General features: G+C 38.5%; 1 protein-coding gene across 9 annotated transcripts in view; it reads right to left on the bottom strand.

Annotated features, from left to right (window-relative positions):
* The window catches only part of KIF13A (kinesin family member 13A), a 114,970-nt gene that overhangs the window by 70,483 nt on the left and 29,672 nt on the right, over positions 1-14,815 (bottom strand). For 8 of the 9 annotated variants that reach the window (XM_085220137.1, XM_085220138.1, XM_085220130.1 and 5 more), the window contains exon 3: positions 3,052-3,064. The exons of the other annotated variant lie outside the window; for it this stretch is intronic. In XM_085220137.1, the coding sequence (XP_085076263.1) occupies positions 3,052-3,064 (13 nt within the window). The remainder of the gene's footprint in view (positions 1-3,051; positions 3,065-14,815) is intronic. 9 annotated transcript variants of the gene reach the window in all.

Below are 14,815 nucleotides of genomic sequence, written 5' to 3'. Positions count from 1 at the left end.
TTTCAGAGGGAAATAAGGAACAAGCCTTGAAATTATTCTACTTTTTCTAAGGTTCTTGGCTTTACTGCAGCCACTAAAATAGACAGCTAGATAAAAGAAACAAGCAGTGTGCTCAGGTGGCCAAGAAGGCCAATGGCATCTTGGCTTGTATCAGGAATGGTGTGGTGAGCAGGACTAGGGAAGTCATCCTGCTCCTGTACTCAGCACTGGTGAGGCCTCACCTCGAGTACTGTGCTCAGTTCTGGGCACCTCAGTACAGAGGTATTTCTGATTCTCAAAGAATTACAAAAGACAGCGAAGGCGTATTAACATTTTAAATAGCCAAAACAATATTCTGCAGAACTTGTTTTTATTAAAGCCCCTAATCAATGCCTTCAACAATTAATAATTTTAAGGACTTATGCATGCAAGTATACTTACATGAACTACTTACAAGTAATGAGTACCATATCCAATATTAGATACTTGCCTGATTAAGCTATACAACATGATTAGTTTAGAAAGGAGTCTAATTTCACCTTATTAGTTCTTTTAAAACCTAATCTTCCATACAGATTAGAGCCTGGGGCTTTCAGCATTTAGCAGTGCACTGTTAAGGAATATGTTCAGTCTTGGTAAACACCATCTATGCATCTATAAATACTGAAAAGGCACAGATAACACTTCATAGTCATTTCCTTGTGACCAATAGATGGTTAATCAATCGTGTTGTGTTTATACAGAAAAAAAGTTATGCTTTACTGGTGAAGATACTGCTCACGTGAACCTCAATGAAGCAGTCAGCCTGACAGGTAGGATGAACTATAGGGCTGTCTAATTGGTTGCTAAAAAGAAAAGAGCATCAGTAAAGAAGAATGGAGATTTTCATTCACCAGACAGTTGCTGCTATGTCTTTATTACAACTGTTCAAGTAGCTAAGTGTACATTATGAATTTGCACAGTAACTGAAATAAATGGAAGTCATTAAAGGACCTAATAAGAAGTTGAGCATGGTTTGCTGAGCATCCACTCAGTGAAAAACAAGTCCTAGCATCTAAAGAAGTACAACAGAAAACCTGAAGGCTGAGTTCAGCATAGCTCACAGATCTCAGATCAGAACAACTGTTCTTAATTGTCAAAACATTACCCTAAGAGCCCAAGTTCAGTAACATAATGAAACATGATGTTTGCAGAAAAAGATGCAAACTCTCATACCCTTACATAACTTTTCCTACTATAGCTTCAGAGCTATTGAGTTGGTTGGGAATCACAGTGGCCCATGGCTAATGAAATTAGTTCATGAAATACAAAAGAAACTTTCAACGCTTCCATAGTTTTATTAACAAATTCTGACGACTGACTGCGAAGGGTACCCAAAAAGCTACATAGGTCAAGAAGCATCCTCATCTCACATCATGTCTTGAAATACTCACAATATGTATTTCCACTGATGGTAAGAAGCATCTTCTGTCTCAAACTGATTAACATTTCATCATCTTAAGTTTTGGTATTATAGCTCAAGGATATCAATGACCATCTAACTATACCTAGCAATTACATGGCCTGTATACACAACTATGCAGCTGGTATGCTTTTGTGCAAGAAACTCAAGGCTGTAATTAAGCTCTTACATAACATCAATAACAACCTTATTTGCCTACTAGGGTATATGAATGGGGCAGTACGGAAAAGGAATGCTCATGAACTTTTTTGTTGTTAAAATTACAAAAAAGAAATGGGGGCTTGCATGTTTGTTTTTTGTTGTTTTGTTTGTTAGTTTTTAAAGTCAGTGATCAAGCTCCTTTGTGCTAGGTATATTAACTGGAGTTGACAGAAGAACTTTATTGCTTTGGAAAAAAAAAAGGAGAAACTGAAAACCAGCTCCATCTTTTTAAGAGATTCAATCATTCAGGCAAAAAAAAAGTCTGCCCAGCATAGCATTTCAAATGGGAATACCAGTGTTATTTACTATAATAACAACTTTTTTTTTTTTTTTTTAAATCTGCTGTGATCTTAAATTATGTTTGGTTTACATGATTATTTCAATTCACGCTAGAATAGATTTTGTTCCATTCTTCCCTACCTAATGGGAATAATACAGACACTTACTGAGATATTTTCTTCTTACACTTTAAAAAATAACCAGAATGGTGTTCAGACACGTTCATATATATTTATATACACACACAAAAATAGCTGTCTGAATCACATGTCAGGCATCCCAATTTTACTTCCCAGAAGCTAACATAATACTCTGCTACACCTGTAGAAGACACCTCAGACTTGCACATGAACTATTTCTTCGAGATTTACAAATCAAAGAGAAAAATGTAAAATAAACTCATTCACAGTTAACTACAGCTCTCTGCTATGAAAAATAACATCCAACAGAAACAAAAAGTATCTCAATAGACACATAACACTCATTCTACTTCCTTTCCCCTGCATTACACACAAAATATTTTCTAAGCAAGTTCTGGTGCTCTTTGGCCACTTTGTACAAAATACTGATTCTTGAAGACAACAAAATCATAGAAGCATAGGGGTTGGAAAGGACCTCTGGAGATCATTTAGTTCAACCTCCCTGCTAAAGCAGGTTCCCTACAGTACATCACACAGAAAAGCACATGAAGAAATATCTCCAGAGGAGACTCCACAATCTCCCTGGACAGTCTGCTCCAGTGCTCAATTACAAACAAGAGTGTTTTTTTCTAGATGTATTTCACCACCTTTTAAAACAATACTCACTATAAAGAAATATTATATGCAACAAAATGTTTTACACATTAAACTTATTATTTCAAATGTATTTAGCGATGCATTAAAATAATGGCTTGTTCTAGTCATAGACTTAAGAAGTCACAGCTTCACATAATCTTCACATCAATTGGATTAAAACGTAATCTTTGCAATTACGAAGTTAACTTTGAAAAATGAGGAATAGAGGTTTCTTTAAATGTGCTTTTCTTCATCAAAGCCACATTGATCCCAAACTATAGGAACATGCCAGACACTTCTGTAGTATTCAACATTTTTAAAGGAGGCCCAAACATGCAGAGAGAGAATGCTTACCTTTGGTGGTTTTCTAGAAGATGGGGAAAAGTCAGCAACGATGAGGTGAAATAGGAATTGACCATTCACATAAATGGAAGGCAGCAGAAAAAGAAAAGAAATAAAAACAGTCAGTGCACTTCATTACTGTAATCTGAACGTTTTTTCTGTAACCCGCAATGTTTTTAAGAATAATCAAATCAGAAGAAATCAGAAGATACTTATAGGATATAGCATGGATTTTTAACAAGCTTCAGTAGTTCCTTAATCATTAATATAATCACAGATTTAAAAGAGAAAAAGAAAAATGTACCATTCCTCACAGCTATAAAATCTAACAGCACTGAGTTTAAAAACGATGACAAGCATTCTTTTTCTTTGCCATGGAAGTCAAATCACTTCCATTTTGTGGTAAGCTAAAACAGCCTACAAACCGACAGACAAAAGCACTGGGGCAAAGCCCCTTTGACTTCAGCAGTGCTACACATCCAAGAACAAGGTAGGAGTGAGTTTATGGAAATGTACAGAAAAATAAACCTGTATTTTCCCTGGCCACTGAAAGCCTACGCAGAACACGGCAAACCAAAGCAAAAACACCATTATCTTCAGGCACAACTCCAACCGGTGCTGTCATAAACGGAGCAGAGGTAACAAATTTCAAACTGAGGATACCAATGCAGAGTACTTTGACTTGCCCTTCAATGTTTTATGTTTACCCTGGCAGCCATGTGGTCACACAGTAAATTCAATTAGTTTGTTGGGTTTTTTTGGAGGGACTGGTCACGACCACTGATGTGTCTCACTAAGCAGCCCTGTGCTTGCTAATGCCAGTGCAAGAGAAGAGCCAAAGATACAATACAGAATTAAATTGGTTTAAGGCCATTCATGAAAATTATAATCTTATGCATAGCTTTAAATTAATCTGAAATGATGCACTGTAGAAACACATGAGACCAAGCCCTGCTTTCCCCCACCAAATCACAAACACAAACTCCACAAAGACAGGGGGGAAATAACACTTTGAACTGTCTGTCTACTGCCCCAAAGCATGGAGGCTCAGCAAAAAAGGTTGAAAGAAAGTCAAACACAAACACATCTTACACAATCTTTTCTGCCTACTCTCAGCTCATACCTCAAATGACACATCTGACTAAACCAGAATTACCTAGCTGGCATATAATACTGGTATAATGCAAATACACTTTGTCTCCTAGCCAAACCACCTCCAGCAGCCTTACCCTCTCATTAACAGCAGCTGCTCACCCCATAGCGAGCTCACAGACAGGTGGCTCAGAACTTGTGCTGAAATCACTCTTATCAAGTCAAAAAATACTATTTTGCTACATCTGGAACATTTTTTCATGTAAATAATTTCCACATGCAATGGAAGTTCAACTTTGTCAACTCACCTAGCCCAAGCTTTAGTATCAGCTCTAAACTTTCTATTCCTACATTAAAGAGATGTTCCTACTGAGGGAAGTTAGCCAGACCTCTTAGAAAACGTTTTCATTATTTCAAATGCACTCATGTCTTGAGAAATAAGTCAAGAACATAACAGCTTTCCTAGGGAATTCCGAATAGGCAGCTGTTGTAGCTCAATAGGGTCCCCACTCAATAGGATCAACTATTAGTCAAAGAAAGCAAGTGTCAAAAAGTTTACCAACTGGTTTTCTGTTTGATAAGCCTCATATGGATAAGGGGTACAGAACATCACTTCAGTAAACAACTCCTTTTGCACATTTTGTAACACATTTCTTTAAGCAATGCAAGCTTTTTAGGAAGTTCTCTCTCACTTTCTTCTGATGGTTGCTCTAAGGAAAACAGGGCAGTGACTTCTTGTAGCACTGCTGGACAGCTGGAGTTTCCCCATTGGAAGTGAGATCCATTGCATCTTTCTGGATGTTAAGGCATCAGGAGCTGCAGGTGATCTCCTAACTCCTCAGGCACCCACCAGCCTCAGTAGCAGCAACACAAGCAAAGGCCTCTGGAAATCGGTTACCTTGCTCTAGAGGATTTCTTCAAGCCACTCGAAAATTCCAGCTAAGTCACTGTAACGTTATTCTGGCAATGACTCAGATGGAGATACAAATGCTTTTTCAGTCGAAGGACTCAGACTAATAAAAACTAACTGCTTACAGTCCTACTGAAAGTTGTCTTATAAAACCTGTCTTGGCCTCAATCAATTTTCCATCAAAATATGCTGCTTTCATTTCATTTCTTTCAGATGTGCTTCATAGTTTCTTCCCTGTCCCAAAAGCCAGCATCTTTTCAGCTTCACAAAAACTTGGGTTTGTCTCACTTTTTATCACACCTTGACCAATTAGATCTGGTGATTCAGTATCACAGCTTGGGGGGGAAGAGGACAGCAGATCACAGAGCTACAGCAATTGACATTTTTACTTCCCAGACTTATGCCATGCTTAAACATCAATGTTCCATCGATCACTGTACCAATGACAACACGGAGGCATATCTTTTGAGCAGCAACAAAATCTCCTCTACACCAAGCAGCCAAGAAGTATCACAGTTACCTATTTCTGTAATGTGTCTGCACAATAGCAGTTTTTTGTTTAACCTGACAAAGGACAATTTATTCTGACATATCCAGAATTCAAAACCAAAGTAATCATCACCAAAAACCTGAAAAATATTCTCATCCTTCAGAAGTGCAAATTGCAATTACCTCAAAGCCAACTCCACTTTTAAACTTTCTCTTTTGTCCCGAAAAAATCATGGTATAGCAAAATGTCACTAGAGTGATTTTCTAACTATGCTGAGAAATATGTCTACTGAGGTCTATCCCTGAAGACCTACTCCAGCTTTATCTTCTGCAGCAGCAGCAAGTCCCTCCTATTCTGCCTGGCAAATATGAAAGGCGCAGAGCTCTTGGAGTGGGTCCAGAGGAGGGCCACCAAAATGATCAGAGGGCTGAAGCACCTCTCCTGTGAAGAAACGTTGAGGGAACTGGGATTGTTTAGCTTGGAGAAGAGAAGGCTCCAAGGAGACCTCATTTGAAGGGAGCATATCAACAGGAAGGGGAAAGACTGTTTACGTGGGTTGAGAGTGGTAGGATAAGGATAATAATAGTTTTAAACTAAGACAGGGGAGGTTTAGGTTAGATATTAGGAGGAGGTTTTTCACTCAGAGGGTGGTGATGCACTGGAACAGGTTGCCCAAGGAGGCTGTGGATGCCCCATCCCTGGAGGCATTCAAGGCCAGGCTGGATGTGGCTCTGGGCAGCCTGGGCTGCTGGTTGACGACCCTGCACATAGCAGGGGGTTGGAACTGGATGATCATTGTGGTCCTTTTCAACCCAGGCCATTCTGTGATTCTATGATATATATGCCAAGATCTCAACTCAGAACATCTCTATCTCAAATGCACAAAATAAGGCTCAGTTTTGTTATAATTTTCTGTGCTAGAACGTGAAAGTGAAGTTTACTTACTTGTATCAATGTTTTCTCTCTGCCATCTACCGTAAACTCTCCATGACAGCATACAATGAGATGTGTTTAATAATAAGGAATAAGCTAGCATTACATATTGTGACCAGAAAACTAGCGCTGTTTAACAGGGAGCAATAGAAGGCATTCCTTCACAGTGAGCATCCATGGTACTGTCACTGTAATGACAGTTGAGTTCAGAACAACACTGAGAATGGCTTTTGTCCCTTAGTGATGTTGTCAGCATTCCCAACCAAATGCCTCTTCCACCAGAGAAAAAAGTCATCCCAAACATCAAAAAACGTCAAAGCATTGGTAAACGTTTCTCCCACCAAATCCTTCCATCTAATTATGCTTCACCAGCACCCTTTGAGAATGTCATCTGTGGCAGGGGTAAGGTGCTTTTTAAAATGATCCTGTAGGTATAAACCCAGGTATTCCACATTTAAGGAGACGGGGGAGGAAGACACATTTGGAAAGTAGATCTTAGTCTCTCTGGAATGACACCCACACAACCCAATTCTTCTCCAATTGGACCATGCCAAGAAGCCAAGTAGGTCACAACTGTACTATAATTACATCATATTTTGGAAAGTATTCTGTGGATTCTTTTCCTTTCTCACAATCAGCTAATGAAGACAAAGCAGTAATAACCAGCTATGTCAAGTAACCACAGGTAGTATCTATAGCAGATGATGAACCAACCACAGGGTTTCCAGCTTGCTCTTCCAAGCTGACTCCAGCAAAATCATCATCCAAAACAATGACTCTGAAATACCTTTTTGCTCTCACTGCATGTGCAATCACAGCAAATTTGCAGCAGTCGCTATTTTCCCAAATATATAATTAAATGTTTATATGTAGTGGCTATACAGTCATCAAGGTACTTTTCAGGATCACTGGCCAGAGGAATTATTAAAAGCAACATCCAGTATACTAGAAAAGGAGAGAAAAATCTTTTTTTTTAACGAGTTGAATGATATTCTTTCTTCTGTGAGCGTAAAGATCAGCAAATTGAGATCATCCTGACGGATATAGAAAATGTTTCCACATTTATTTTTGAGCTCTTCCTGGCAGCATTTAATAGTTACAATTTTCACATCTTGCCTTCCACATAGTCCTCACGTGCAGGAGCAATATTCTGTTGAGAATTCTGTAATATCAGGGAATGAATGGCCCCTTTGTATGAGCCAACAGCCTGACTGTTCCCAGCTATGTCAAGTTGGAACAGGTTATCAAACTTGTTATGCTTTCATGTACATGCAAGGATATAGCTTTCTACTCCTCCCATCCACAATTTCAGCCTTTCCTTTTCTTACTACCTTTCCAGCCTCTGGAACCTAAAGACAAGTTGATCACAATAAAGACAATGGTTTTTTTTCTGAGTTTTTTTGGTGGTGTTCTGCTGTCATTCTTTTGGTTTCTTTTGTTTTAAAATCAGATTGCCAGTAATGTAAGCCAAGAACATCCCAGAATCTGTATGTGTTTGCATCATTCAGAGGTAGATTGCAGAACCAGTAGTAGGATCACCATCACAAATGCCTCTTGCTTTATTTGATCAAGGTAACTGCATTGTTTGCCTGGGTATATAAGGCTGTCAGAGTGCTTGTAGCAGAGATAGCAGACATTCAGTACTCATACTTAGAAACTGCAAGTATGTAAAAAAACAGATGAGTTTTTTTCTATTATCCCTCAAAGGAATATCCTGCAACTCTAGGACCTCTCACTGTTGAGTGGTTTATCACTGCAGGTTGTTACTTGCAGGCCTGATACTATGCATCTTAAAAAGTATGTATATGCTTTGTTAATGGGTACTACTTAATAAAAGCATGTATTTAGAAAAGGATTACAGTCTGTCATAGTAACTGTTTAGATGATCATCTGTTGAGAAGTATTAGCAGCTTATCATTTTCCCTCAAAACACAGAGAAAAAGATTTATTTGCTCATTTCCTCCTTCTACTCTTTAAAGGCAGGAGAAGGTCAAAGGAAATGGGGCAATGCCCTGAAAGGGAAGCGTCCTACCTTTGTACTTGGCTGGGGCACCTCTGGAAGAGCTGGCTAATGAAAAAAGTCAGCATCACAATTCAGTACCAGGGTTCCCAGAACACATACTTTATATATTATTGAACTTTTTTGAAATATACAAATATTTTATATTTTTGCATAAGTTGGGTAGAACATACCCAGAGTCTGTTCAATCCTATCCAGCATAAGTCTGTTCTACAAAAAAAACCAACAGTGAAATACTAACATTTTAACAAGTAAAGCAGTTTGACCAAGTGCTTGCATAGTGAGATAGCTGATCATAGTAAGAAACATCACAAAACAAACAAACAAACCAACACAGACGAAAACAGTAAAAGTAGGTTGCTCTCTAGCTTTATGAAAGCACTGTATCAAGGAGCTGTGAGCTATGCACTGGTGCCCAATGGAAAGAGAGAAAAGTCAAAAGTGACATCAGTTCTGCAGAACAAGTTAAGTAAAACAGGCATTACAGTAGCAGAGTGACCATCACTGCATAAAAAAAGCCTTACAAGATAGAAAACAGCACCAACTGCACTGGAACACATCTAGTCCCTAAACTACGTTTCACTACAAGTTCTGACTATTTTTGCTGCCCAACATCAGCAATGTATTGACACGAAGTTCAGATAGTTCTAATTTTTACAAAGAAAACTCAAGTGCAAGTAAAAACATTTTGTTTTGTTCTCTACAGAAAATTCTGTCCACTCAGCCATCCTTCAACATTATTTTTTTTTTCCCCCCAAAATAAAAAGATAGTAGTATCACCCCATTTCAGCTAATTGGCTTAGTTTTACTGAAAAAGTAAAAACTGACTCAAAAGCGTCATTCTGCTCTGCAATAAAAGAACTGTAGCTCAAACCTTACTGCTAAGGCCACTATCCAGAACTTATGTCAAATAATCTATTCTCTACAAGTCTTAAATACCATTCATTCAAAACTTGTCCAAGACTAATTATTCTAACAAGCATCTCCTACCAAAGTACAAGACAATCGCAATAGTGTGTGCTTATATTAACATCAAAGTAGCCTCACAGCAAAATGGCAAAGGAATGTAAGATGCAACGACTGTTATTAAAGGCAGTTGCCAAAAACTGATTCCCTAAAACTGATTATTTCTCACCTTTTCCAATAAAATTGAATGCTAAAGATTCTAAATCAGGAGATTTTTTTTAGTAACTCATGAATCAGGGTGAGATAAGAGAAACGAGTCATATCTCAGAAGCAGGGAGCTGTCAGCTATTAAGCTAGTCTTCAATGACTGATTCTCAGCCTGAATTGAATGAAACTTTTGTCTGGGCAAACACTCCACACTTCTGTAAAGCATGTAGAAAGGCATTCTAGCAATGTTAATAAAGTCACCATGACATTTATTAGGGAGCTATTATTCCAATGTTGTTGCATTTATTCCTAGCACTCACAAGGAGAAAAACGTCCTGTGCATTAACTGGCATTTCAACTCCGTGCACACACCTGCACCCAACAACTAACTGCCCCTCATCTCTCCAGTGTCAAAGGAAAATGCTCTCTTTTAATGTTCTTGCTCTGCAGAAATCTCCTTCTGAAATGCTGCCTATACAAACCACCAAAACATTAGGCTGCATTGTAGATCACCCCTTCTGCATGCAGCATTCAAAGACGTTTGGAAAAATAAAGAGCTTTAATTAATTGTTGAGTGTTTGTTGCAAAACAGATCACCTTCAAAGGTAGATGATGGAAACTTGCTAAGCAATGTAGTATTTCATAAATTAAATTCCACTTCATTAATAACAGACAGTTTAAAGCTCGGTATCACAATTTGCTTCAAAGATACTCAAAGTGATTAGCAACTTGATAGATGAAGATTTAGGCAGATGTCTCATTAAAAAAAGAGATAGTGTACTGGAAAGAATTCAACTATTGGATTAAAGTAACTCGATCTGAATCTCAGTTGTAACAGTATGTTATAACATTTGGTTGTAAGACTATTCTTGCTGTGAGGTTCTTTCCTAGTCAAGCAGGACAAGGATTTAGCTGAGCCATTCCCGATGCAACAGCCCCAGCCATTTGTTCAGACTGGACAAGATACAACCCACAGATTTCTCTGTCACATTCCATCATCACACCAGAGAAAATCATCATGCAAATTTAATCTAATTTGTGTTACTAATGAGATTCCAAAAAAAAGATGCTGATTAGGCACGGCACTTCACACAGCTGTGCAAATGTATGTTAACATTCTTTAAATATAACTGTAGTATGAAAGAATTATCTTCCTGAGACTCAGCAGAATTCACAAATTGCTATCTTCATTTCTTCCTAGCATGCTTTTTCAGTGTTGTGAATATTCAATGAAACGATCAGAAATGCCATTCATTAACTTGTGTAAGAAATTGAAGGACATATAACGTGCCGGTGGCTACCATTACGTTATTTGCTTTAAAAGACAGTGCTAACAAACGTGATAGAACACAATGCAGAGAAAGAGATGATGCATGTGATAAAAAAAGGTTTATTGTGAGGAACGATATAGCAGGGATGTAAACTCAAATCAGTTCCACCTAGTTAAAGTAAGTTGCTGCGGAACCAACACCCAAATTAGAAGTAGTGAAGAGACTTTATCCCTATATAGGACCTATACAAGTGAAATTTTTATTCATTGTTTTCTTTAAAGCGTAGGCAGTATTCTAGCAAGCTCTAGTAACCCAGCATGTCATGAAATGAATTACAGAAATCAGCCCAAGAAAAACCATTCACAGCATTTGCTCCGAGTTCCTCAGCTAACAAAAATAGAACGACTGCCAAGGCAACTCATGAACTTCAGAGGGCAAACAACAAGCACTATGCTACTGAACCTAGAGGAAGACACAACCCGAGCTCATTTCTAGAGTCCGTGAAGAGATGAGTTCCAGCAAAGAAGGGCTGGCAACTGCCATGGCACTCAGGTTTTCCACCTGAGGGCTTCAGACAGAGGTTACCTTCTGCTTGAAGTCAGAGAGGCACACAAGTCACAGTGCTGAATGCCTTGTCAGAAAATGCAAGCTAGTGCTCCGTACAACTGAGGAGGTGAGACCAGCAAAATTTAATCCTTCCCAGCAAACTGGAGATTTGTGGAAATTGCTATAAACATCACCTTGCCTAAAAGCTTTGTTGTGAGTCAAAGTAAGACTTTACAAGCAGGCATTACCTTATGTATGAATAATATGCACTTGCTGATAACGATCTCTTCACTTGTGTGCCATGCTAGCATTTAAGAGACAATGAACGCTTCTATGAAACTACTAGCACTGGCATTTCCATCTTTGGAGCCAGGGTCTTTTCAGAGATGCCAGGACAACAGGCAGTGGCAACAGACAGGAGCAAAAGAGGTTCTGTCTGAAAACCAGGCTGCAATTCTGTGCTGTGCAAGTACTGGAGTACTCAGACTGGCAGCCCAAGGTGTGAGGTCTCCTCGGAGATGCCCAAAATCTTCCTGGACTGGGGCCTTGTCATTCTGCTCTGGGCAGCCCTGCTTGAGCAGGGGTTAGGCCAAATCCTCCAGAGGTCCCCTTCTCATCTCAACCATCCTTTGAAAAGTGCTCTAATTGATTTTCATTTAAGATAATGGTGTAGAGCATGAACATTAGTATAAGATGATGTGCTTAGTTTGTAACTGAGGAATTTTTAAACCATTTACAACCATCCCAGACTGGCATTAATAACATTTTTACTTTAAAAAGCCAATAAAAACATCTCTAAAAGCCTTTATGTGGTATGTTCCACACACCAACTTAATGCATCGCTTAACGCACTTCAGAGATAGAAGTGTACAAAACAAAATATAGAACATTTTCAGCAGTTATGTAGCGTTCAGTAGGGTTTCATGCCTACTTTTTACACCAGTACTTCATTCAAGTCTCCAAGAAGTCTGTTTGCTGTGAAGAGCAATATCTGTTGTTCCCTTCAAGTGATGTTACCAGGAAAGGCCTTTCACTTATTGAGGTGTCACTTTTTGATTTTCAGTAAACAAGCTTGTCAGCACTACTTGAAAACTGCAGTTTGCTCTGGCAGATAAAGGGATTTTAACTTAGTCTCCGTTATCTTTAGATCTCAGTAGGGGGTCACAGCCATTACTATGAAAATGATGTTTCTACACAGCTTCAGTGCAAATAAAACACTTAAAAGGCAACAAACTCAAATAAAATTCAGAGTCAAATGGGACAGGGTTTAAACTCAATTCTTAAAAAAGAAAAATTGGGTTTGCTTTGACAAGTCAGAAATACATAGGCCACTCCAAAAGTAATGCTTCCTATTTATTTCTATGGAAGCAACAGCTACAAATTGCACAATAACACTATTTGATAGAGCAAATTCTCAACTACAAAACACCATTTTTCAATGTAGTCACTAGCATTCATTATGCATTTTCACCAGACATGAACAACAGCACGCATGCCGTGCTTTTAAAAATCTGCATGGCTATCCAGAACAATGTAGTTTGTCTTTCAACACAGCACTCCCTCCCTCACATCCACTGTTCAGTCTCCGGAAACATTCAGCAAGCATCGATGAATGTCAATGGGTGCCATTTTTTCCACACCAAGGAATTCAATGACATACCTTTGCTTCATGTCTTGCACTTCCATGTCAGACAACATTTTGTCAAACTGCCCCTCTGCTGCTACCTGTTGCACAGCAATAAAATATAACAAAATAACACTGGCAGGAAGGTTCGATCTCTACTGCCAATACCACCAACGTTCACCTCTGACACTGTGGGCCTGCATCATAAAATGTGAGGCATTACTTTCAGAGCTGCCCTCATATAATAAATGGTTTAAAACAAAGATGATTTACTGCTCACTTTACCTAGAGACTTGTATATGAAGAAAGACAGATATAACTCTGAAGTACATTAGCAGAGAATGAGTCCATAGCTAAATGTTAACAACTGAAGTAATTTGATTTTACTTATTTCACAATACACAGTAAACAGTCGGCCTCTGTCCTATAAAATTACAATCAGTTTGACAATAAAAATGTTACACTAAAGTCAGAAGTACAAGATAAAGTATTACAAGCAGTTTTCAATACGAGAAATGTTGACTCCATAGAGTAAATACGGACACGTGAATCACAAGATTACAAGCAAAGTGTGAAAGAAACAAGAGTCATCTCAGACTTCTTAGACTTGGAAGGTCATGAAAACCCAGAAGGAGGTCACAATCCTATGGAGTACAAGTCACTAACACAATCAAAGAATTACTGAAGAACCAAATTAGATATTTAGTGCTTCCTGAAAAGAGAGAAAAACAAAATGAGTTGTCTAGTCTTGGAGACAAGTTAGTGAGATCATATCTGCCAATCTATGTTAACAGGCTGAATATAGCAAGCATATATAGTATCCACTGTATACAGCCTATGACTGCCACAACTAACCATGCCATGAAGTCTTAAAGACTCCAGAGTAGAAACAAATCAGTATCAGTTATGCTGCTCTGCCTCACAGAGAGCTTTTCATCCTACCAACGGTCAGATGTTTTTCCTGATCTTGAAGAAATTTAAACTCACGTGCCAACACTGTCCCATAATTTAAAGCTTCAAACCATCTCAGCTACCTACACAGAGCTGGGAGCAAACATGTGAGCCACTCTTTTGGGTTCTGCAGTCTTTTAACCATCCTAGTAACTTCATGTACCGGTTTGGATTCATATTTCTTAAAGATAGCATATCTGAAACATAGGGAATAATCTATAAGTGATTCTACCAAGTGCATTTTAGAATGGCATACATCTACGCTGTAGTTATATTGTACTACTTAGGAAGTAATATCTGCATTTTTAAGAGTTTGGAAAACACGCAGAAATAAGAAACAAGACTTCTTGCATATAAAGCACCTTAACCTTTGTCACAGTCCTACAGCACTCTTGAAGAAGAATTGCCTAGGTCTTCTGTGAAAGGCAGAATGAAGAACTACAGCAAATTTTAGTTTGCATTAGAAATCAGAAAGAACGAGGCATGAACCACAGCAACAGCTTCCCTTTTTTTAAAGCTCAAAACAACTTCAGCCAACAAATTCTTTCCAAGAACATCTTGCAAGCAGAGAAAGGAAAACTTTGAAAGCAGAACCTATCTTTATTAAGGTCACAGCTGAAATCATTTTTACCTCAGCAGGGAGAAGGAGAGGAGGAAAAACAGGTAAGGTTTCAAGTGTACACACTCAGTTTTAGGTCTAAGGCATAATGAGTAAGCTTCAGACAAGCACACGTTGGCAACAGTTGTCCTAAGAAAACCTCCTGTGATTGCTCAAGAGGCAAAGAGCAGAAACTTCTTGAACTGGCATCTCCAGATTCTTGTTCTC

This window comes from Meleagris gallopavo, chromosome 3, assembly GCF_905368555.1.
Source record: "Meleagris gallopavo chromosome 3, MGAL_WU_HG_1.1, whole genome shotgun sequence".
Classification (NCBI taxonomy): Eukaryota; Metazoa; Chordata; class Aves; order Galliformes; family Phasianidae; genus Meleagris; species Meleagris gallopavo.
Note: the sequence above shows the minus strand (reverse complement) of the source record. Positions and strands in the feature narration are given on the sequence as shown.